The sequence below is a fragment of the Larimichthys crocea genome, chromosome VIII (genome assembly GCF_000972845.2).
Source record: "Larimichthys crocea isolate SSNF chromosome VIII, L_crocea_2.0, whole genome shotgun sequence".
Taxonomy (NCBI): domain Eukaryota; kingdom Metazoa; phylum Chordata; class Actinopteri; family Sciaenidae; genus Larimichthys; species Larimichthys crocea.
Window position 1 is genome coordinate 14,122,752 of NC_040018.1, and position 25,235 is coordinate 14,147,986.

Below are 25,235 nucleotides of genomic sequence, written 5' to 3' on the forward strand. Positions count from 1 at the left end.
AGAAAATCAAAACAGATCAGTGGATAATGAAAATATTCATCGTTTGCAGCCCCACAGACAATGTTGGCGTCAATAACGAAGCAGAGCCTGAGCTTTTAGAAATCTGTGCAGTTGCTCTGGATCTGAGATCAGTGTTTCTGTCTGTTTCTACAATATTTCTTGCTTACACATTTGCTCATATTGATTAAGCTCTGATGAACTGAGTGGTTTTTGAGCGGCACATTTGTCTTGAATCATCCTTCGCTGTAAGCTGGGCTTTCTTGCATACCATCAGTGCACTATTAAGAACTGTAGCATCCCATGTCGATTTAAGACGATGAAAAATTGGCATGCAATATACAAGATTAACTTTAAGGAGAGCCCTGGTGTGAATAAACTCCTGGTGTCCCTTTCCTCCTGTGCTTTGACATTTGGCCTTGGATCCTCTTTTTTTCTTTTGCCTGACCTCTTAAAGTCCACAGAAAAGGGGATTGCCGGATGTAATCTGCTGAAGTTATGCATGCTGCAGCTCTCCTTTCTAAACATAGTTTGTTTAAACTGCTGTTGAAATACATCTTCCACTTGCGAGTGCAGTAATCCCTGTGAGCTAATGAGCTCATGTACTGCTCCGTAGCACTTCTACAAGAGACCAGAGTGGGAGCTCAAAACCCTCAGGACGACCTAACACAGTGCAGTGTTGGCAGGCGTATGTTAGTGTACTTCATGTGAGACATCCAAAACATTTTTGAGGCTGTGTCACCGGAGTGCGAGTTCAAGCTCTGGGTTTTGTACGTTAGCTCTCCCCTCTGCTCTGCCTTCATTGTTTTACCTGTCGTTTCTTGTGAAGTATGAACTGCATGCACAGAGCTGTTCCCTCATAAGAGGGTCAGACCAGACCAGACCAGACAGACAGACAGACTGACAGACCAGACAGGCAGGGAGACAGTCTGACAGGCAGGCGGGCTGACACACCACACACACACACACACACACACACACACACACACACACACACACACACACAGGGAATTCCAGACAATAATACAACAGCGCTGTCTGTCGAGTTATTTGTGTTCCTCCTTGAGTTTGATGTGCAACAACACCAACACACAAGCACAAGAAAAACAACATTATACAAAAGTTAATTAGGACTGGAGAGAAGTGGATATGTCATTCATGTTGACAGTAAATAGACATAAGTTTGTTTTAAACATTATAGTTGCACATACTAATGTAAACATTCTGGAAAACACTTTCTGTCAGAGTTTACTATAATAAATATTGTGCATGTTATTTCAGAACTTTTCAAAAAGTTGAATAAGGCCACGTGTGTGGATATAGACGCTACAATATTAGTTAAATTGGACATGAAGCGCACAGTTGAGAAACACCTAAATATGTAAATATCACATTTTGGTTCGTTGCAGGTGACAAAACTAACCAGAGAAAGTCCTTCACAGAGACAATTGATTAATCACATCACCTTTGTAATAGCACATCAGCAGCTAATCAGAGTGAGAATTGATCAGATGTCTGGCCCACCATATCCTTGTTCTCGTGTGTGTGTGTGTGTGTGTGTGTGTGTGTGTGTGTGTGTGTGTGTGTGTGGAAGACAGGGGCCCCAGCACTTCCTGCAGTTTCAGACGTGTTGTGTGTCTGCATGTGTGTGTGTGTTTTTTGGAGGGGGCGGCAGGCTGAAAAGGAGGGGTCTTTGAATTCAACAGGACCCCCATTGCTTGGTGTTTGAGTAGAGTTTTGGCATTCTATCTTTTGTCTGTTTTGTTTTGCGCGCTACCCCCACCACCACCACCACTCCACCACCCCACCGCCTCTCCTCCCCTCTCTCTCCCTCTTCTGTGTGTCTGTTGGCTGATGAGTTTGTCTCTTTGTCTGGATTCAGTCAGACACTGCGTCACCTCCTGCCTACAGACACACAGACTCAGAGATAACATCACAGTGGCAGAGACTGAAGGGTGGGTGGGGGGGGGAGCGAGGAGAGACAGATGTACAGACAGAGAGCCCTAGCAGTGGGGGGATGGGTATCTCTCACACATCAATCATTGGCTATGTGCCGTGAAGCCAGCTTGTTGTAGTAGTTCATAGTTCAATACTGCGACCTAATGAATGCTTTGATTTCTATGGGAAAAGTGCCCAAACTGCATTCACACACTAACTTCTCACCACTGGCAAAATCATACAGTGACAAGCCTCCTCAAAGATTATACCTCTGTTGTCCTGAGACACACACAGCGAGGAAGAGAGAGAGAGAGAGAGTGTGTGTGTGAGCGCAATACCTCAGGATTGTGACGAGGGCTGTAATTACTTCTGTCAGTCTCAGGTAACTGAAGTCAGGATCTGTCTTCCATCTTTGATCTGTGTTAATGGAGCAGGAGCACACGAGTGAAGAAAATTGGATTTTAAGCTATCATTAATTTTAGCTCTCTGAAGTGGGATGTTCTTATGTGTGCGGATGCCAGAGGAGCTTTCAACAAAACGGCCTCAAATGAAGCAGCGTTGGCAGTTAAATACAGGTTTTGCGCGGTCAAGTGCGATAATCAAAAGTGAAGGGATTTGAACAGAATCCTGCAAACCGCAGGGCGACAATAAAACAAAAGAGTGGCATCGCAGAGAGTTAAATGAGCCACATATGGGCTGTCATGCTATGAAGCTTTATCCTCCCCCTCAAGAGCTGATGGTATAGATATGGAAGTTACATACAAGCAGGGAGGACAGAGGGCGAGCCAGGCTGTTCAGTGTGTGGGTGGTACTGAGAGAGAGAAGGAGAGAGAGCGAAACACACTGAGCTGAGTAGCAAGGCAGTTAGCTGGAGGAAAATAGTGCAGGCTGCTTCCCCTGTGGGACTGCAGCATGGCTGTCGAACAGAGCTAGCATGTATCTGCGAGTGCATGTGTGTGAAAAAGTGGGGGTTGGGATGCAAATGAAGTTAATACGTGTGCACGTATGTCAGCGAGCTCGCCTTGCCGCCTTTCATTATACTTCAGTGTTTCAGCATGGCTCGTATGAAAGCTGCCCTAATCGAGGGAAGGAGAAGTTCTCGCCGTCCACGTCCTTGACTGGATCCTCAAAGTTTTGAGAAAAATGTAGAATCATACAAATAATTTACTGACGCGCTCCAATCAGAGGGCTCACTTTTATCGGCCTTTTGTATAAAATCTCTACCGTTCTGTGTTTAATCAAAATAATGAAATGTGTGTTTTTACTGTCAACAAAACAAGATCCCTCCCTTACTGTGTAGGTGAAGTCACTAGTGTTGAAAAATTAATGCCTTCTCGTGGTATGCTATGACAGTAGATGATGTTGCTATGGAGATAAAGCTGGACATATAATACGTGTAAAAAAGTGGCTCCTGTATTAAAATAGACATGTTTGACTCTATATTAATACATATCATGAATGTATATTTTTATAGAAGGCGTCTGTCTGTCTGTCTGTAGACACCGTTATGGTTCTTGGTATGCAGGAAATAGCAATATGTTGTCTTTCAAAAAAACAGTCTCCTTAATTGTGAAACGTGACATTCATTCATTTCCATTCATGTGCTCCACACCTATTTATGCAAGTGCAAACATAGAAATCATTCATCATCCTGGGGCCTTTAGCCTGTCACATTGGTTTGATTTGCAAATTTACTCTTGGAATTTGATTATTGATTCACTGACTCATTGTCATGACCAATGATACGAAGGTTTTGCACCTTGCAACTCCACTAAATTACCCTCATATGATTTTTAGATCTGGTGTTGTACACAGTATATAGATGTAATACATATTCTAGAAATCAATCGATGACTTGTCAGTGGATTAAAAAAAACAGGCAAATTTTTTTTTGGCAAATGCAGCTAATTAAATAAATAAATAATAAATTAGCAGCGTTGCCAGAATTGGTGTAAAGAGAGATGCAAAAGGATAGTACAACAAAATCGTCTCATGATCTTCATATTACTGACTCCGAGGGTTAGATATACAGTTTATTTACCTCTGCCAAGGAGATTATGTTTTCATCTCTCAGCAGAATTATGGAAAAACTACAGGACTGATTTTCTTGGTGGAAGGGCGTAGCGTGGGTGTAGCATAAAATTTTGGAGTGGATCTGAATCACGGGTGCTTGCAGATTTGCACAAAAGACCGTAGAGTTCTGGGCTCTCTATGTACGCTTTAAGTTTAACTTAAAGTTTATATTTTTGCTAGTCACATGCACTCCTCACCTCTTCTCTCTGGTCTGTCCTCACTGGAAACATTTGTCTTACTGACTGCTACTGTCTGTCTATTTTCAGGGCCATTCCACACTTCAGGAATCACAGGACTTCAGCACACTATTAACATGGACGGAAGGGACGAATTCACCGAAGACAGTGAATGCTGCAGCAACAACTCCCAGGAAGTCCAAGAGCAGGATAGCATCTCAGGTACAGGATAGAGGGACGGGGCCAGGGAAGGACTGGATGGACTCTGTAGGACGTCTTCGGACTGAGGGGTGTTAGTGAGAGTAAGCCCTGCTCTGTGTTCTGTTGTCTGTCTGTATTGATAGGGCTGTGTTTGCCTCCATAGAAGACAGTGATAGTGACCTTGACAACCACGGTGAAGACTCATCCTCCAACACCTCGACTGACGACCACATGACCACCAAGAGATCACAGTGCCGCCTACAAGGAGCGGGAGTCAAAGAGGTGAGAAGGCTAGAAGCTACCTTAAACGAAAAAAGAATAAATAAAGTCATTTTTATGGCTGAAAGGTGCCACTTGTCAGCTTCATTCACTGAAGTATTGCTTCCTCTTGAATTAGAGACCCTGCCTATATCTTCGTCTCTGAACTGTGGTCATGTGACATGGCAGTCCACAGAGATAAATTACTGACAAGGATCTGCCCTTGTCAGTAATGGTTGGTGCAAGTTTCATTTTGAGATATGTGTTGTTTCTAAAAATGAAGTGGCTGCTATTTTAGCAAGATGTGTCTGGATTGTGAAATGATTGATAACCGGATGTTTTCTCACCTCTCACCAACCAGTTGTGCATTCAGTCACAGTCAAAGTGAATGTTACTATGGATATAGACATCATACCTCTCTGTAACATTGCATATCACGGAAGTACTTGTTGAAGTTTTAACAGGTTTAGTCATCTCTGATGATCTTCAATGATTTTCAGCCTGAGGACTCCCTGTAGCTGATAGAGAGACAGAGCAGGGAACCCCCAGAGTATTCATGAGTAGCCTACCATTATTATAATTTTAATTTACAAATAGGCTGTGTCAATGTGTATTTTCAGGCATAATTTAGTTTTTAAAAGAATAAAGCAGTAACTCTGAGGGTCTAGGTTAATAAAGAATAAATAGCAGATAATATGATTGACGTACTGTAGGGGTCAACAGGAACAGGATGTACTGTTGTATCTGACATTTTCATCAGATCATCTGTAGAACACAGGCTAAGTTTTGACCGGTTGTGGCTTTTGTAAACGAAAAAACAGCGATGAAAAACGAGAAGCGCCTCACTTTAACGGACAGAACACTCCTGATATCAGCCAATATGTTTTTGAGCCTGGACCTTCTGCTCGAGAAATTTTCTACATTTCAACTTGTGTGTGAGTCACATCTGTGACAGCACGCAGCATCATGTCACTGTTAGTGAGTCACTGTAGCTTGAGAGAATTTTGCTCATTTGTCACTCACAACCTGCAGAAACGCTTCTGGAAACAAGAAGTAGCAACTCCACAGAGGCCCTGCAAGAAGTTTCAGTGTCTAGCATTACTCTTAAAGCATGCATCATGTGACGTTTATGATCAGTTCTAGCTGCTGTTTGCTACTTGAATTACACCTGTCAGGATACTGACTGTGAGTGTTCTACAAATAGGGACAACTATGATTGTGTATAATAACTCTAGAAATAAAATGGATATCAAATTAGATTTCCAAGCTTAGTCCTGTGAGTTGTTGGTGTTCTGTATGTTTTGCTCCTGAAATGTGTTTTAATGATGCTTGATTTTCCTCAGGAGAGCGAGGAAGGGGCAGACCACGGCAACTATATTTGTCCTCTGTGCACGCTGGATTTCAGCACCCCCGTGAAGCTCATCTCCCATGTCTACCAGGTGAAAAGAACATCGTCTCGCTTGTCCTAATCAAGTGCAGAACCATGAAAACAAAGCAGCTTTAGATCTGTTATTGGAGTCTGCTTCTAATAAGCTAGTTGTAGGTCATCACCTTTAAAGCCCCTAAGTAGCTTTCAGCATCAGGGCTTCATTGAAATGCAGGTTGGGGGTGAAGGTGTTGACTTGTGAGAGCCGATCTCGTGCTTAGTGTGCTGACTGACTGCACAGGAGACTTTTAAATTAAAATCATTAAAAGCCAAAGTTGGTTTAAGAGTTAATACAATCTTAAGTCGGTTACAGTCGAATGCAAGTTGCAAAAGAAAGTGCCAAATATTTTGAAGATTATTATATACTTTCTGATGGAAATTACTAATGCTCTCTTAAAAATGCTGCAGTTGCAGGTTCACCTCTTCTTCCAGGCTCTTTATCCTTCATTCAGTCCTCATCTTCCGGTCTCATTATATGAGTTTCCACCAATTTTTATTCAGCAGCTGATTTATACCTTACTGCAGCATTTGCAGAATTCACACAAAGAACACGACATGTTTTTGTGTGTTTGTTTGTTTGTTTTTGCAAATGTCAGGCAGTTTGTGGTTCATTCACTTAAAGTTGGTGAAACGATGAGTGCATTCTGTCACCGTTATGCTGAGCAATTACAACAGTGTGACTTGCTAACCCATATGGAGTGTGGCCACAAGCCACAATAACCGTGGCAACAACTATTGTGTTGCAGTAATTAATCTCAAGGTCAGTTCTTGGGGGATGAGGAGTTTGAAAGCTGCTCCAGTTACTTCTAGCATTTTAAAATGTCCTGTCATAAAATTTTAAGATTTCAATTAAAATTATTTATTTATTTATACATTTTGTTGTTTTCCAACAATTTACTTGGAGCATGTACAGCACTGTACACCCACACCATCGATTATGATTATCATTTTTTAGCAAATGTTAAATTTGATGCATTTTTATACTAGCGATAAAGATAAAAAAAAACATTGGGGGTGGATCATCTTCAGTCTAAAATATACTGTATAAGTTTATCGATGTTTCACAGCCAAATTTCTGCTATTGCGTTCTCCTTTATTGATCGGTAAGGAACACAAAGTAAAAGTGCTGCAACTCCCTTTTATTGGTTCAATCGTTTCATCGTTGTTCTTTGTTCCTGCTGTAAATTTTGAGAAACTACAACATTGAGTAGTAGACTTCATCTCTTAATGGTAGTGGTGTACTTTAATCATGTCTTTTTTGTGCCAGTCTCTCGTCCTTATCTTGTTTTTCTTTCTTTTTTCTTTTTTTCCCCCCTGTGTTTACCAGCACACAAGTATGATGAGCAACACCAAGAGCTATGTGTGCCCAGTGTGTGGGCGAGCCCTCAGTTCGCCTGGCTCGCTTGGACGGCATCTTCTCATCCACTCTGAGGACCGCCTCTCCAACTGCGCTGTCTGTGGCGCACGCTTCACAGACACCAACAACTTTAACAGGTTTGGCTCATCTCTGCTGTATGTCTTGTCTCAAATCTTTTAATGCTAATTGCTTTCCTTTTTTAAAGGAAGGAGTGTACATGGGATGACAGAAATGGAATACAGTATTATTATATTACGATATATGTCATCATTAAGGCAGTATCATACTGTAGGGAGTGCTGCTGTACAGAATATCAGCATGGCAACGGCTATTAAAATCTAAGATAGGTCACAGACATTAACGTTATTATTTGGGATTTTACTGTTGTCCATTAAAGTTTCTTGGTGGGTATTTTGAAACATTGGCTCTAGATAGGGCTTTTCGCTAGATGGATAATATGTAATTTATAAATAAAACACTATATATTATATTATTTATCTGTTTTATTATTGGTCATATTCCAGCTGTTTCTTTGAATGTTTCAAACAAGATCTAAGGGTTTAATATAATCCAGCAGATCTCATTATACAGTTAAAGGCAGCAAACATTTCTTACACAGAAGGAGAAACTATTTTAAATGGTAAAGTTTAATTCCTCGTCGAGCATCAAAAACTGCTTCTGGCAGGCGTGTGGTAAATAAATTAAAACATGAGTCAGAAATTGGAGGTCACAACATCAAAAGACAAATACTTAAGCTTGGCTGACTGGAGATATTTTTCTTGCACATTCCACAAGATGGTCAAATCTCTGGAAAGGTGTGCACCTTGCGTTTTGAAAAGAGTGAAAATATGTCTTAAATGCAGCACACGCAAACACAGTGGAGCAATGGTTCTTGAAGTGTGAGATTAAGCAGGATGCAGAACATGAGGGATGAATAAAATTAGTACTAGGATGACAGATTTAATGGAAATAAACTTGCATGTTGCTTAGCAACTGCCACTACATTGAAATTTAAGCAGCGCTGGGAAGGTCAAGACGCATACAGTAGTAGAAGGAGAAACATAATGAGAAGCCGTAATATACAAGTGTTTTTGATAGGAGGGAAAGGAAAAGAAAAAGAAAATTCATGATTCAGTAAGTTTAAGTTTAGAAAAACAGCATCAATATGTATAAACCGAGCACAGATGTACAAAATCTCTATCTTATGATGATGATGTTACATCCAGTAATTTTAAAGCATCGATCACATTTTTTTTTGTTCTCATAGTGTTGAATGGAAACAATTACCACACTCTCTTTGTTAACAGCACCTCGCTCATCTCTGAAACAGATACGGTACATAGGGGAAATGAGTAAGGGGAAATGAGTCATCTTTTCTCAGCTGGACTCAGTGGTTTCAAATCATGTCGATCATAGCAGCTTGATCGATGAAATAGCCACCAAAACGTCTGTGTTTTACCTTTCTTTTATTATTATGCAAGCTGAATGTTTGTTTTAGTTGTGATATAACAAACTGTGTTTAGCCTTTAATGCAGAACGGTGATAGTCTTTCAGACACAAAGTGCAGTTCCTTTTATTTAAGCGTGGAGATGAAAAGAACACAGTGTTAAATGGCACCTAAGGTACAGAATGTAGGCGATGTTTGTGCCCAGAGAGCTGAATCTGAAAGAAAAGGAAACTAAATGTGCAGTTTAAATTTGGAAATTGTGCTTCAGGATGGCACAGTTTCACAAGTAAAGGAAAAGACACCTTACGGAGAAAATGTTGAATCAGGGCTGACCTTCTAAGAAAGCTGTCTGCTAAAGGGGATTTCTTTGACCACCAATGTAATACTGTGTCCTTTCTCAGGGAGAAGCTTAAAGATGTCCTTGACACAACCAGGATGGATGTGACCAGTGGAAGGGACACCTGTTCCATGTCCCATTCCCTCTCCAGTAGCCCCATGGCCAGCCCGGGCCCCGGCTCCTGTTCCTGCCACGGACCAGGCCCCAGCCCCAGTTCATGCCAGGGTCCTTGCCCCTGTGAAGCACCTGACCTCAACCCCAGCCTATGTCAAGCCCATCGTACCTGCCATGGACCAGGCCACATTTCAAGCCAGTGTCACGGCCCAGGTCCAGGACCGTGCACAGGTTCTGACCAAGGACCCTCCTTTCCCTCACTGCCTGACAGTCTTCTCTCTGAAGGACCATCGCTTGCATCTATCCCTGATGCTCTTAACTCCTCTTCCTCAAGCCTTCCTCCTATCCCTGACATCTTGGGCTCTATGCCGGTGTATCCCGCCGGGGTGCTGCTGGTGTGCAACAGCTGCATGGCTTATCAGCAGCTAATGGAAGCCCAGTCGCCGATGCGAAAATGGGCTCTGCGTAGGAAGAACGAACCCCTGGAGGCTCGCATGCAGCGTCTAGAGCGCGAGCGCACGGCAAAGAAGAACAAGCGGGCATGTGAGACGGACGAGGAGAGGGAAATGAGGAGGCTGAGGGACCGCGAGGCCAAACGCATGCAGAGGATGCAGGAATCGGAGGAGCAGCGGGCGCGCAGGCTGCAGAGAGACAGGGAGGCCATGCGTTTGAAGAGGGCCAACGAGACGCCGGAGAAGAGGCAGGCCAGGCTGATCCGCGAGAGGGAGGCGAAGAGGATCAAGCGACGGCTGGAGAAGATCGACCCTGCTCTGAGGACACAGATTGAGCATGATCCTGCTGCGATGGCTGCCCTCACAGCAGACATGAGTCTCTTTCAGTTCCCCTGCCCTATGCCTGTCCCTTCGATTGATAATGGTCTGTTCATGAAGCTGCCCTAATTGGACCAGGCCACTGGGGGCGGGGGGACCAATTGGCTTCCTGCAGCATCATTAACCTCTGCACTCTGCCACGAGGCTGCTGCGTTCACAGTGGACCATTCCTAGCTGGTTTACTTCCAGCTCCTTCTGTGTCGAACAGCTTCACACACAAACTGCTTTGTTAAATACAGCAAAAACTACTTCAATTTCTAATTTATTACCGTCTAGAAAACCTTGGCGACAGGGTTGAGAATGTTTCATGTTGTATGGATGATGACATAAAAGCATGTTGTAAAGAGATTTGTCTGTTCGTCAGTGGGCTAGCAGATTTAACACAGTTCATTCTCATAGCAGCAGTTATACTTCCTTTGAGGGGGGGGGACAAAAGTCTTTTTGCACATGGACCTTCAGTGACAGGAGTGGGGACTTTGTAGCCACAGCCCCTTCTCCTTTCTGGTCCACTCCGCCAGCCCAGTGACTCGGGTTTACCGGTAGCTACACCTCTCTCTTCAAGCTGCCACCGTGGGTCCCTGGGAAGTTCATATTCTGTCAAAACTACTACCTCAGCTGGCGCCGTGGTCGCGCTCTCTGTCTTGTGGCTTACTGCGTTCCAACTCCAGGCTTCCAAAGCTCTATAAGTACTGTACACTACCACAGAGGATGCAGGTTTTCCACAATTTATGTTTGCATTAATCACGCAGGCACTTTTAATAGGACACAAACATTCACAGGAGTATCTGAGTTCCACGTGTACTTCCCAGGTCTGATTATGTATCTTATACTCCGAATGTTTTGTCCTATTGAACACGCCCGGTGTGTCATCTCCTGAGTTGTACACCTTAATGCATTCGCCTCTTTACATTCATTTGCCAATATTCAAATCTGTTTTCTTTTTTTCTTTTTTTCCTTCACTGTTACACTCCGAATACTTTGCCAATGTCATTTCGGTTTGCTTTTCTGTTACAGACCTTTCCTTGGCTCATAAAAATAATCAGTCTGTGCTGCTGTTATTGTACTGTACAATACATTAGTTACCTCTTATATATTTTGGGTTCATCTCATTGAGGAATATTGTGCTAAAATATTCAGTAAAGTGGTCACAATGAAATAGTTCCTGATACGTTACTTGTTGACAACAAAATTTGTCACACTACTTGAATTCTGCTTGCAAAGACGCATTTGTTTTCCTCGTTATGAGACCATTACAAACATATTAAAGTGGTTATTATTATGTAGATGGTCATAGACGGATGATGCAATTTTCTGTAGCATTCACATGCTTTGTAAAGCTGCAGTACCTTCAGTATATGTAACCTGTACCACTTACATTGGGGTTAATGTATGTACTCTGTCCGCAGAATTGATACATTTATTGATTCATATGACAGAGGAACTCATTTTAAATGCCTGTTGAAACTTAAAAAAAAAAGTGTATCCCCATCCGTTACTGAGCACTGGGGTTAATTTCATAACACATACAGCCCATAGTGGGAGAGAGATTTTATTAATCTATAGTCATTAACCTCATTCCAGCACATATTTATGCAATATGATGTGAATATATTTTTCTTGTGAAAATGTTTTGGTTATGTTGTTACAGTCAGTGGTATAAGATTGTTTTAATGTTTTTAAATTAGAGGCCATGGTTATCCCTCGCTTAATTTTATTCACCTATAAGGTTACCTCCAGTTTTTTTTTTTCTTGACTTCACTTCTCCAGATGCAAACATTTACAGTGTCAAACGAGCAGTTTCTGAAATATTCTTCAAAGAATACCAGAGACGAGAACAAGTACTGGTTCTGTTTGAGTCACTCCTAGATGAGAGTCGATCTACCTGGCTGTTTGTTGCAGCAAATTAAACAAAGAGACTGAAAATGTAGAGATTTTTTAGTTTCATCCTTCTTTGAGGCTTTTCTAGGAGTGCATCAAACCTCTATGCAACAGATGTGTTATTTATTCCAAGGAAAATTAATTCATTTTTCACTGAAACTATGCAGAATGCTACTTTAGTTCAAACAGACTTCAATGTAAAGAGTTTAGCTTCTCAGGCAATTTAACTCAGTGAGAGGGCTCCGAGCCTGGTTACGACACCCTGGTCCATACGAATCATTTATAGATCTATCATATGACAGTTTTAGGCAGTTGTGTGACTTTTTCTAGAGACACTTGAGAGCTATGTTTTCTCTTCCTAGTTCAGCACATGAAACCAACAGGGTCTCACTGCCATCCTATTCATGACATACTGTATCAAGGGCAGATCAGTGTTCTCGACAAAGTCTTCAGGTGTCATTTATTTCTCTTTTCTCTCAGACTATGAATACTGGGTATTCTCAGAGGTTGCACTTGCTGTGATCCCCTGGACTAACATGACAGAAAACTGCGGCGTCTGTGGTCTGACATACTATTGCAAAGTTGATATTGGTCTTTACAAGCAGTACTTTGGGTATGGATTAGGTAAGCACTGCATGTCGTGAAACTGCACTTGTCCTAGAATGGTTCAATATGAGCTTGTGTTCTACTGTTAGTTTATGCCTGCCTGTTTTTTACAGTTTAATCAAAAGAAAAATGTTGAAATAAAATCGTTGGCCTTTCTATATTAATTCTATCAGGATTTTCTCTCAATGTCCATGTTTACAGAACAAATCTCTCTGAACAAGGCCAAATGAATGAGCTAAACTGCTAATGAGAACATTCATGCTTGCTGCGATATCAATGCATTCTGACTGGATGGCACTTGGGGATGCCATCCTCTGTTACTGGATTAACAGATGTACAGACCGTGACGAAACCTGGTAAAGAATGTGGAAATAAACATTGACTTTACTATAATGTTAATGTCCAGTGTCACTTCCCTCCTCCTTTGTTTTATACACACAAATACACATGTATTTTGAATGGATACAGTATCACACACATCTTTAAGACTACAAGTCTACCAGCCAAAAGTTTCAACACCTTTTCTTTATTTTTATTATATTCTATAATGTAGATTAACACTGGCGACATCAAAGCTATGAAATAACATGAAATTATGTGGTAAAAAAGTAACCACCCCTTGCTTTAACGACAGCTTTGCACAGTCTTGGCATCCTCTCAATCAGCTTCATGGGGTAGTCACCTGGAATCATTTTTAATTAACAGGTGTGCCTCGTCTAAAGTTAACGTGCTTAAGATCATCAGTTGTGTCATTTAAATGTAGTGTTGGCATACAGTAAATAGCTCGTTTTGACTAGTAATCCGTATTACGGCAAGATCCGCTCAGCTGAGTAAAGAAAAACGACAGTCTATGTATCATTACTTTAAGACATGAAGGTCAGTAAATTCAGAAAATATCAAGAACTTTGAATGTATCCTATAACATTAAACACTATGATGAAACTGGCACTAATGAGGAAGGAAGACCAAGAGTTCCCTCTGCTGCAGAGGATAAGTTCATTATAGCTACCAGACTTAGAAATCACCAATTAAAGGCACCCTCATATTAGAGGCCACATAGATCTTCACAGATTTCAAAGAGCAGGCTCATCTCTACATCAACTGTTCAGAGAACACTGACTGCATCAGGCCTTGATGTCAAATTGCTGCAAAGAGCAAGTGCACCTGATAAACAAGAAGAAGAAGAGGACTGCTTGGGTAAGGATGGTATCTGCATGTGTGGTTCCCACTGCAAAGCATGGTGGAGAAGGAGGTGTGATGGTGTCGGGGTGCTGTGCTGGTCACGCTGTTGGTCATTTATTCAAATGACTTACATGGTCAGCATCTGTTTTGTGCTTAGTGGGACCATCATTTGTTTTGAAACAGGGCAATGACCCAAATCACACCGCCAAGGTATTTAAGGGATATTTAACCAAGGAGATTAATGGGAGTGCTTCATCAGCTGACCTAAACCGAGTTGGAATAGTTTGAGACGGGTTTGACCACGGAGTGAAGGAAAGGCAGCCAACAACTGCTCAACATATATGGAAACTCCTTCAAGACTGTAATTAAAGCAAAGCAAACATATTTTGCTTTGTTAGCATTTATGATAATAAATGATAATAAAAAAAAACACTGAATGAGAAGGTGTGTCCAAACCTTTGACTCGTACTGTGAAATACAGAATTATGGCATGTGTGCCTCTGCAGCCCTGCAACCGTGACCTCAGAGGCCGGGGTTGCAGGTTTGCAGAGACACTGTGTCATCTTTTGTGGTTGGAGCATTATACTTTTGCTCTTCTTTATACTTGTAATCACAACGCACATTTAAAATTAATACAGAAATATTTCAGGGGGAAAAAAGCAGGTAAAGGAATCTAAGAACTTTAAATGACCTGACATGATTTCATAGAGGGGAATTCAAACCACATAAATTCAGAGATGTTTTAAGTCAATAAAATATGTCAATGCTCTAAAGTCAGTGGCATCCATATTTAAACACTGAGCATTCAAGTTGTGGTTACACTTTATTACAACATACCCAGATGCTTAATAAGATTTAAATTATTACGTTTATTATTTTTTTTACTATTGCATTTGCCAAGATTTGACCTATAGACCTGCAAGACAGAATGCAAAAGGTGTAACTACCCAACAGTATATAAAGAAGTTACTTTAGCTCCACCATAACCCACTACAGCATTAAAATGATCATTATAGAGTAACATATCAGTAATACTGAACCAATCAAATAATGATGAAGTGATGGACAATGTCTCACCCCAGTTGACAAGTACATATTACTGATTATACTTTTGTAAAATATTGGAAAATGTGTAAAGATTTAACATATACTTTTACACTTCAGTAAAAGATTTTAATATTTCTTACTTTTGTTTAATGCCATTAATAAAAGCAAATGAATGCATAGATGCAACTAAAGAAACACAGCACACAAGTTGGATAATAGTTTATATTTATATTTGTATATATATATAATATTGTGTTTACTTAACAAACATGATAAATGCAATGTCTCCAAGTTAGCTGTAACAATAAAAATACAATATCTTTGTGTCCTTAAAGTACATAGAATTAAAACAGCAAAACAAAAAAACAAAAACCGCCCTAAGTAGTTCACAGAGAGGTACAAATATACAGTACAAATCTATTTTATTCAAAAACGGTACAAATAAAAATGCAACAAAATAGAGATATTAATGCTTTGTTAAAGTCAGGTAGGTGTAGGGTATTCTAAGGGAGCACTTTCGGTCGACAACTCTAAGGCTTCTGATAAAGATCAATACATATTGGTACGGCCATACGATATTAAAACTCACTATACAAAGTTCATACAACCTGGATTATACTTGAGGATTGAATGTTACATTTACATCATTGCATATATTTTGCAGATTTAGGCATTTAAAAAAAGATGCTGTTTTTTGTTTTGTTTTTAGTTACACGTCACATAAAAAGCAGTGTCACCTTGTGCCAAAAAAGTACAATGTTGAATCTGAAAATACACAGACTTCTTTAAAACTTTTAACCGTTCACGTTATCCTGATTTAATTCGACATCAGCAATACCAAAGCCATCCTAAATTCACCTTTGCGGTTCAACATCGGATCAAACGACAGGAAGTAGTTCACACGGAGAGAAATAAATTCCCACTGCCAACATCACAAAACATAATAAACCGTTACATTACCACCAATGGAAAGCTATCTGATTTATTTATGCAGCCTGTCTATCTCCATTTCTTCAAACCCACCTTCTGTTTGCCAGACCATGGGACAAAGCACAAGACACCAAACACAATCCATTAATTCGAGGGATTAAAAAAAAAAAACATTAAAAAAAACCTACCAATCTTGTGCAACAACAATAAAAACATATGTGTGCGTTTCTGTGTGTGTGTGTGTGTGTGTGTGTGTGTGTGTGTGTGTGTGTGTGTGTGTGTGTGTAATGAATAGATTTCCCTCTGCTGCTAACACTCTTGTAAAAAAGTGCAGATAAGAGTGTCCATTTATGTCACTTCCACACAATGACCAAAAAAAAATAAAAACAGGAATTAAAAAGTTAAGTATGAGCATTAAGAGTGTATTAAAAATGTAACGGAGTAGATAATGAATAAAAAGACAGGAAACAAAAACATGGTTGAACCGTCTGGGGCCAAAAGAGTATTCATCGCCACCCTTTGAGAAATGTAAATGTGAAATTTCTGCTCATAAGCGTGACAAGAGTGTCAAGGCTTGACATTTGTGATTTGCTCTTGTACAGCCTATAAAGGGAACACAGAGTCTACCAGAAGCATCATTCCATTATTTCTATTTCACACATTGTACAAAGCAGAATTTAAGGCATTATCGACAAGCATCATCAAAGCTATCTATACAAAAAAAAAAAAAAAACACCTATCTACAGAAGCACACATCCTGCGTGTTCTCCGTGACTTTGTGTGCTTTACATTTCGAAACTCTTCAATTTACCAACAGTTTTCATTTTACAAACACTGTAAAGGAGGGCATTTAGTGCAATTACTTATAGCAACAGACTATCAGTGATGTGAATTCGATTCATTGGACATCTTTGCAGCAGTCGAGCTTTCCTGCTTTAACATGGCACACGCTGCTCAAAGCAGAGGGCAGAAACAAAAAGGCTCAAGGTAGCACTGGATAGTCTTGCTGTGAGAACTGAAGTCACAGGTAAAGTCACAGGTGGCATTGCTTGCACCATGTAAATCCCATCAAATGCATCTTGACCTAAAATACAAATGTTGAAGTGGCCCCCGGCAATCAGACGGCCAAAATAATCCAGAACGAACACAAACTGAAAACTCGAGTGACACTCGTCTCATCTTGAGCGGTTTGGCTCCGACTCTGTGGCATCGTAAGAAGACAATAAAAGTTTATCGATCTGTGACTGAGCAGTCTGCTATGTGGCGGCAGATTGGGACCGCTGAGTGAAAAACAGAAAGTAGCAAAGCAAAATACTGGTTTGTATTCCTGTAAAAAGGTCATTTAAAACTAAAGAATAGTTATAGAACCTGACATCAGCATAAAACGACTGCATCAGCTGACGTGCCCTACTGCTTCAAAGAGCTGTACTTAAGACAATGAGGGGTACAATACCGAGTTTACTGCATAGGAAACGCCACAACTACATGAAATGTGTTCAGGTATTATATATATTGCTTGCACCATGAAAAAAAAATGAACTCAATGTGGTGAGCATCTGATGGTAAGATGCGTTTTTAACCGTAGTAAAGTGATTTTCTGAAAGCAATGCATTTTAAAGGATAGATTCAAACCTATCTTAATACTATACTAACTTTTTTTGTACAGTGAAAGAGTTTTTAGATGTGGTTGGATCTTTACATGGTCAGGATGGACCAATAACTCATGCGGGCATGTAAGACAGACTTGAAAAAAAAAATTGTGAACCTACCCCCTTAAAGCTGCTCGTAATGACAGTACCAGAGGATGAGCGTCAACAAGGCCCCGTTCAGGTCACTCTGTCTGATTTGTCTCATGGCTGTATACTCCGCAAACCATGAAGATTTAAGGGCTCTATTCAAGTTAAGAGTTGAAGAGGACAGATAGACACACACACACGTACAACAGCGCCTTGGCTACAGCACCGATACATTAGTCAGACACAAACTTGACAACCATGTAACTAGCTGATCCTCCTGTCTGAGCACATCCAGTGAAAAGAAATGTAACAGGTAATGCATGAAATATCCAAATGTCATTCAAACATTGATCTATGACGGAAAAAAAGAACAAAAAAAACAAACAAACAAAAAAAACAGGTACTGTCTGATTTCCGCTTTCTGATGGGAATGTCTCTGTGAGGAATGCTGCTGTGATTATAAACCTCTGAATGATTTTATGTGTGGTCTAATTGCACTTGTTTTCAATTTCACCCTTTTTGGATTTTTGGATTTCAAGAAGAGGATAAAAATCTGTCAGACGTAGGAAACTGCAGCATTCATCTTGGCTAATTTGTAAACAGAGTTAAAAATGCAAGTCAGTTTTTCTCTCTCTCTCTCTCTCTACAACACAATACTTCAAACATATTCCCTTCATTAAAAAAACAAAAAAAAAACACCTACTGTACTGTGATTCTTATTTTTTTTTAAAGTCAGTGTGGCGTCAATGAGCGACATTTTCTATGTGCAACACAAGACAATCATAAGATCCACTGGATAGAGTATATCCTAGTACAAAAGCGAACGACAGTATACGTTTGAACAAAAGACAGAACAGGAAATAACTCGATAATGATCGCAAACTTAATTAGAGTCAAGCCTTTCTTGGAGATGCACTTGAGTAAATCCATGTAAGATAAAATATCATCAGTGAGATGGAGAATCAGAAAGAGAAGCAGAGACATCTACAATGATTTGATGAGGGTCAGTGAAAATTAACAGCAAAATAGTGCATCCATCTTTAAAAGTCGTGGGGGGGGTCAGAGCTGACACCTCACGGGTTCCTAGGGAGGTGAGGGTGGAAGCAGTACAACCGTGTGCTGTGAAAACAACTAACTATTGCTTTAATTTGGTAACAAAGCCTAACTAACTCAAAAAGGTGAGGACAAAGAGAAACACCTCGTCACCGACTCGCTCGCACACAGGAATTCTCTCCAAGGCGAACTACAAAGCCCTTCCACTCATCCAGGCTAAAGTGGCGTGCAGCCAGTGATGTGACTCGGTAATGTCTCTTCCTGGATCATTCCCACAGTTGGCTTTGGTGATGACCAGCCAGTGTCTCCTCTGTTAATTACGCTCCTTAGAATTGCATTGAAAGTCACCAGTCTGGTCGGGAAAGCTTTGAGGTATAGAGAGGAGGGAGAGGAGGGTGTCGCTCAGGATTGGAGTTTATTCTCTAAAAAGGGGAGAAACACTAAGTGTTGAATATTCTCACTGATGATACTGGAATGCAAAATATCTCAAGTTATCATAGAGAACAAAGCGTTATTCCAATCTGCGACATTTATGCAAACATACGCACACACACACGCACACACACGTTAGGGTCCTCATCTTAAACCAGAGGGCGCGACGGTGTGTTTGTTTTTTGGAGTGAAAACTGATTGCTGAACAGACATACTGATTGATTTATCACTATTTCGATTGTAAGACAAGTGGGACATGCCACACTTGGCCTGAGAGAGTATCCCGTTCTTTGCAGGCCCGAGAGAGTATCTCTGCTGACAAAGGAGGTTTCAGACTCCTGCCGGAGAAGCGTAACGTCACATGCACTGACAGTTGGCATAAGCAGCGCCAATATCACCAGAGGAGCCTTGCTGATGTCAGCAACTCCGCTCTTTTTTTTGGGTAAATGCTTTAAGAAGGAAACACGATCTTAGGAATGGAGGAGATCAAAGATCGCCGGCTGTGATCTTTTTTTAAACACATCGGAACCTGCGGAGTTGGTAGCTTCGCCGCGCTACAAAAAAAAAAAACACATTCTTCGTAGTCTGTGGTCTTCCAAAAAGACAGTTTGGTCAAAAAGGAAGCAAGAGTGTTCCGAGTGCGATGGCAACCTCCAAGCATCGTTATGAGGAAGTGGAGACAAAGGAGGGAGGGAGTAAGAGAAATGCAGTGTGTAAGGACTATAAGAGGCATTTCATCAGCTACATGCTTTCTCCTCAGCTTGTCATGTCCCTGTCAGACCTCCGCTGGCTGGGGAACCAGAGGCTCGTATCCTTTGGTTGAATGACAACCAAACCAAACCAAACCTCTCACTACATAGACAAAGATCTTGTATTTTTTGTATCTTTTAGGTGTGCAAAATCTCAAACATTCTGAGGCTACATTCGCACTCTTTTTCTAAATTGTTTTATTCCCTCTTTCTCTCCTTGTCACACTCATTCTTACTCGTGGCAGTCTCCACTATAGTTGCTACCAAATGTGATGCTACTTCCCTGCATTAGAGCGCCCCTCAATGGACAGTTTGACCTCCTGGGGGATGAAAGAGGGCCTTGTGTGGCCGGAGGTGCTTATTTGAGGGCGCAACCCTTCGTCTCCCTTCATATTGTATCTTTGGAGGCCGGGTGAGGACCAGCGCCTCTGAGAAGCAGCCTGCATTGCTCCCATCCCTGCCCCTGCAAAAGCAGAGCCCTCTGTGTGCAAGTGGTAACTGCTCTGGCTTCTTGGATGCTCTGCTGAGGTCCTACTTGGTCTGTTGGGTGACTCAGTGTGCCCAACAACACCAAAATGTGTGGCTTCCTCCTTATCAACGACATCTTTTTCACCATCTCTCTGTCTCTCTCTGTGGATCCGGTCTAGCCTGAAATGAGACTGAGGCCGCGACTGTTGAGGAGCCGGAGGCCCCATGAGCTGGTGTCCAGGTCCTGATGTAGCGTTGGTTTTGCTGGACAGCCTGGACAAGTTCTGCTGCTGTTGCTGCTGCTGTTGCTGTTGCTGCTGTTGTGAATGGTGGTGCTGTGGTTGTTTCTGCTGCTGCTGCTGCTGCTGAAGCTGCTGCTGCAGGGTGATGGACACGCACACATCTCCTACTTGCAGATGATGGCAGGCCAAGCCGTAGAGCTGGGCTGTGCGTTCGGGGCTGCAGGACGACCAGCCTTGGCCGAACACAAAGAAAGGGTGCTCTGGGGGCACATCGATTGTTACTTTGCTCTGCTGCTCCCCCACAGTGAAGTGAAGTGACACCAGACCTGGTCTTTGCTGGCTGACACGGATGTCCACCACCATGCTGGAGTCAATCTTAAGCCCCCCACTCACCTCAGCGCTACGCACAAAATCCTGAGTCTGCAGGTCTTCCACACGCTTTAGTTCCCCAGTAGCCAGCTGGATAATGGCCCCCTTCATGAAGTGTGACGGGTTGCAAGGAGACGGGGCAGGGGTGAGACTTGAAGCTAAGGCCTGAGTCACATCTGCTGTAGGCTGGACAGGAGGCTGCTGAGGGAGCTGCTGCTGCTGCTGCTGCTGTACTGTGGTCAGCTCTGCCCTTTCAGTGAGGCACACTCTGGCTGAAGAATCAGAGGCTTTAAAGCTTGGGTTAGAGGAGGCCATGGTGGTAGAAGGGTGGCTGGCTGAGGCATCATTAGCCTGTCCTGGGTAGTGTTGCTGTGGTGGTTGGGGCTGATGCTGCAGGTGATAGTCCAGGGGAATAAGAACTTGTTGCCCGTTGGCAAGCATGACAGCATGGCCTGGTTGTCCCGGTTGCTGCTGGAAACTGGCAACTCGGGGGTCACTGTAACTGACAGGCTGGGCCGTGTATGCAGCACGGCCGGATATGACTCCTGTGCTCTCTGCATGGACATCTCTGGCTCTCTGGGCACCCTGAGAGAGGTTCAAGGGAGCAAAGGAAACCTCCTTCCGCACCCCACTAGTGCCTTGGCTAGAGGAGGTCAAACGACCAACCACCTGCTGCACCTGGAGGTTAATAAAAGAAACAGAGTGACGTGTTTTAATTCTAAAGAAACACGCGGCTGAGTCGTGCTATGACACACAGTTTCCTAGGTTTTGTACCATAACATCGCTCTTCATCAACCACAAACAGGATATGCATCATTTTCATAAGGGAAAATCGGACTGCTACACACGATGGCTTTTATTTGATAGTTTTAGAATTTCTCCTTATTTGATTCAAATAAGTGATTAGCTGTTAATGACGCCGGGCAGCACAAACCATCACGAGCGAAGGTATTTTACCTATTATGGAATCAAAATGCTTTCTTCGCCCGCACACCAGCACAAAAGAAAAGAAGCTCTGTGGGCTTAACTGAGCAACTCCATGAAACCACAAATAGCACAGCTTTGGCACAAAGTGGCAATTGTCCTGCTATGAGTGATTGTCCGATTACTGACACAGCACCGCAGCACACAATTAAGGAAGGAAGTGGAGTCTACAAATCAACACGTGCTAGAAACACTGTGGTAAGCAGGAGGTTAGGCCTAGTCACCATGAACACTGGCATTACGGTACATGAACCACAATCACAGCCTGAGATTATTAGTGTTATTTCTGTCTATAGAAATGTTTCTATAGACTAGAATTTTCTTCAACATGAGCATCTTTTCATCAGGTGACTTTTTATTCCTTATCAGGGGGATTTGTATTCAAATGAGCACACTCTAAAGACCATATAGGTGTTTTTACAGGACAACATGAGTGACGTTAGGAGGCTAGCTGTGTTTTTACAGGACAACATGAGTGACGTTAGGAGGCTAGCTGTGTGTCTTACCTCCAGGTCGCTATCTGGAGTGCTCCGCTGGCCAGGTGAGCTCCTCTCTTCCAGCCTTCGGTTATGCGGCCCTCTGTCTTGGCTGTGCTCCTGTGCTGCAGAGCTGGATATTACCTGCAGCAGACGCGCATTCCTAGCAATGTAGGCCGAGTCTAGTACGACCTCCCTGGCTCCCTGCTCTTTACTGCCTCCATTCATCTCTGGTTCATTCTCCTGCTGGGCACTGTGGAGGTCTCTGGTGGCAGTGGCAGCTCTGGTCCCCTGAGCGTGGTAGAAGACTGACATCCCTCGTGAGCTGACCTCTGTTGCAGGCAGGACTCCCACAGTACCAAGGTGCTGCTGGGCAGCTTGCTCTGAAGGCATCATCAGTGGGGCTGCGACTTTGGCAAAGGTATGTGCAGCCACCTGAGCCTGGGGAGGTGGGGAGACAACACCTTCTTGTATGACAGATGGATAGGGAACAAGGTGGGACACAGCGTGGGGCTGAGGAATGGTGCCTGAGGGGGAGATTAATGATCCCGGGACAAAGCCAGGGGGTAGAGTGTAAGGTACTGCTGCATAAGAAGGGCTAACAAACTGCAGAGAGGAATGAGGGATCTGGGCATAACCAAGAGGGGGATAGGGAAGGCCTGGATGCTGCAGGAGAGGGGAGTGTACGGTGTAGGCTGAAGAGATGGGGCCTAACACCGGGTGAAGACTGGTAGGCGAGTAGGTAACAGATGGAAGAGCCACTTTGTAGAGCATGCTGTACTGGTCAACCGGCACCGCTGGTATGCCATCAGAGTTCTCCACTCCATAATGAAGCCCTGGCTGAGCTCGCATCCACTCTCCGGATGAGGTCCCTCCCTGAGTGTCACTGTTGGCTGCAGAGTTCTGGATGGAAACCACTTCATCTTCTCCAGCAGCGCCAGCAGCACCACCACCACCACCACCACCACCTCCACTGCTACCACCACCACCACCGCCTCCTCCTCCTCCAACTCCCCCTGTCCCTCCAGCTCCACTGCTGTTACTAACTGGGAGGTCCCTCTTCTTCGGAGGCAGGCACTCCTGGTTGCGCTCCTGAGCTGGTTTCATTGCAATCCTCTGACTAAGCAAGTAGCTTTACTGTACTGCACAGGAACTGAAACGTGCAAACCAGTCAGCCCGCACAGGAACCAGTTTTGAAATCACCTGGCTGACCTCGTCTGCAAATTCACCTGAAAAAAAACACACACAAAAAAAACGTTTTGCAATATAGCACTTACTGCGAAATCATTGTATGGTATAATCAAACAGCAACAAACGGTTATAGTATGATATTAGTCAAGAGTTAGACCTGCGATACTCCACACACCGTGACGACCTATTTCCCCTTTAAGTGGTTTTAAGGTTAGAAAAACGTTATATATACACTCTCCAAATGTTTGATCAACTCTTTTATGAAATATTTATATTTAATATTTTAAAACAATTCAACTAAGATTGAAAAAAAAAAGACATTTTCTAGATATGCTGAGCATCATTTACTCCTGACAGATTGAAAATATATACGGGGAAACTTTGCGAGCTTTTCACAGATTGAACTTTAAGTCCAGTGAATCTCAACAAAGTTTGGGTGGAGAGTTTAAAGTTTAAATGACTTGTCCACTAGCCGGTCGGTAGGTTTTAGGAGGCCCAAACACAATGACAACTTTTATTCCTCAATGTTTCATCAAAAAATCACCAGCAAGCACATCTCCTTTTTCGAACTGCAGGATGAATCTCCAGTAAAATAAACATATATTATATATATCTACACCCAGGAAATTATTTAACAACTACACTGAAGTCACACACATGTTGATCTACAAATACTGCACCCTACGACAAGCCTGATCACTCTTTGCTGTATTTATCAATGAAACGCATTCAAGTAGAGATTTCTTTTTGTTTACTACAGATAGTTAAAGTCCTGTTTGATTTTACAGAGGTAAACCTAATCTTGACTTCTTGGGCGTGTTCCAGTTTACTCATTCATCGTTCATCTAACTCGGCTCTTCTTTTTCTTTTTTCTTTTTTCCTGTTTCAATGTTTCAAACTCGAGTGTGTTCCTGCTTTCACTCAGTAAACTCGGTTATAAACTCAGCTTCCTGAAACAAACCCCCTGAACGACACTAGATAAGGACTCAGTCAGACTCCTCTTCACTTCAGAGGAACTATGTTTACCGTCGGCTAGTGGCTGACTTGGCTAAAAGTTAAGCTAGCCACTTTGGGAGTCCTGCCGTAAAGAAGCCGACGTGACAACATGACACTGCGCACACTAACACTAAACGTGGACGGCGAGTTCACACAGTGTCCGCTTTCACGTGAGACCACTCGGTCAACGGCTACACTTTTATTATAACTGGGGCACCAGCCCAGATGTTCCGGCTAGCTGAGCTAAAACGGCTAACACAGCTAGCAGCAGCTACATGAGTGCACATCTGCTCACAGCTGACATGGCAACGCGCACAAAGCCCATCAACCACGTGCCCCCGCCGCGTCTCGTCGTGTAACGTTACACGTACCTCCACATGTCATCGCGGACAGGCTCTCGTTGATAAAAAACAAAACAAAACAGAGTTGACGTGCAGAGAGGGACAGAGCGAACAAATCAAGGCTAAGGAGTCGAGCCCATTGCGAAGGCCAGCAGCGGAGGCGCTCACCAATGACGTCACCTAGCGTATTCAATTTCCTGTTTTCTCGCGCACGAAAGCTCGAGCACAAACTGCAGGTGTGCGCGTGTCACCTTTTTTTTTTTTTTTTTTTTTTTTTAGTACACTTTATCCCTCTGACATGAAACCACAACACACAATACAACACTCACTGAAGCAGAAAATCACAGGTCACGTCGTGTTCTGACCGAAAAATAGTAAAAAAATAAATAAATAAATAAGAG

The 25,235-nt window shown here is 42.5% G+C and overlaps 2 protein-coding genes across 7 annotated transcripts in view; one reads left to right on the plus strand and one right to left on the minus strand.

The window, feature by feature from the left end:
• The window catches only part of znf821 (zinc finger protein 821), a 16,633-nt gene extending 5,002 nt beyond the window's left edge, over positions 1-11,631 (plus strand). For 3 of the 6 annotated variants that reach the window (XM_010731491.3, XM_010731490.3, XM_019270504.2), the window contains exons 2-6: positions 4,275-4,406; positions 4,549-4,667; positions 5,987-6,082; positions 7,397-7,563; positions 9,275-11,631. In XM_010731491.3, the coding sequence (XP_010729793.1) occupies positions 4,275-4,406; positions 4,549-4,667; positions 5,987-6,082; positions 7,397-7,563; positions 9,275-10,223 (1,463 nt within the window). In that variant the 3' untranslated portion in view covers positions 10,224-11,631. Of the gene's footprint in view, positions 1-4,274; positions 4,407-4,528; positions 4,668-5,986; positions 6,083-7,396; positions 7,564-9,274 lie in introns of those variants that run through there. The other 3 variants (XM_019270502.2, XM_019270503.2, XM_019270505.2) reach the window with 3 other exon arrangements.
• A 3,641-nt stretch (positions 11,632-15,272) lies between these two features.
• Positions 15,273-25,040, minus strand: atxn1l (ataxin 1-like). The gene is made up of 3 exons (XM_019270543.2): positions 24,865-25,040; positions 22,337-23,535; positions 15,273-21,524 (listed from the first exon to the last, which is right to left on the minus strand). The coding sequence occupies exons 2-3, from the start codon at positions 23,411-23,413 to the stop codon at positions 20,043-20,045; spliced, it is 2,559 nt and encodes an 852-aa protein (XP_019126088.2). The 5' UTR covers positions 23,414-23,535; positions 24,865-25,040; the 3' UTR covers positions 15,273-20,042.
• Between the last annotated feature and the right edge of the window lie 195 nt (positions 25,041-25,235).

Bases quoted from the DNA above. Each gene is read 5' to 3' on its own strand.
- atxn1l (XM_019270543.2), bottom strand. From the start codon at position 23,413: ATGAAACCAGCTCAGGAGCGCAACCAGGAGTGCCTGCCTCCGAAGAAG. The intron at 21,525-22,336 runs GTAAGACACACA...ATTAACCTCCAG, and splicing joins CTCCAGATAGCGACCTGGAG to GTGCAGCAGGTGGTTGGTCG.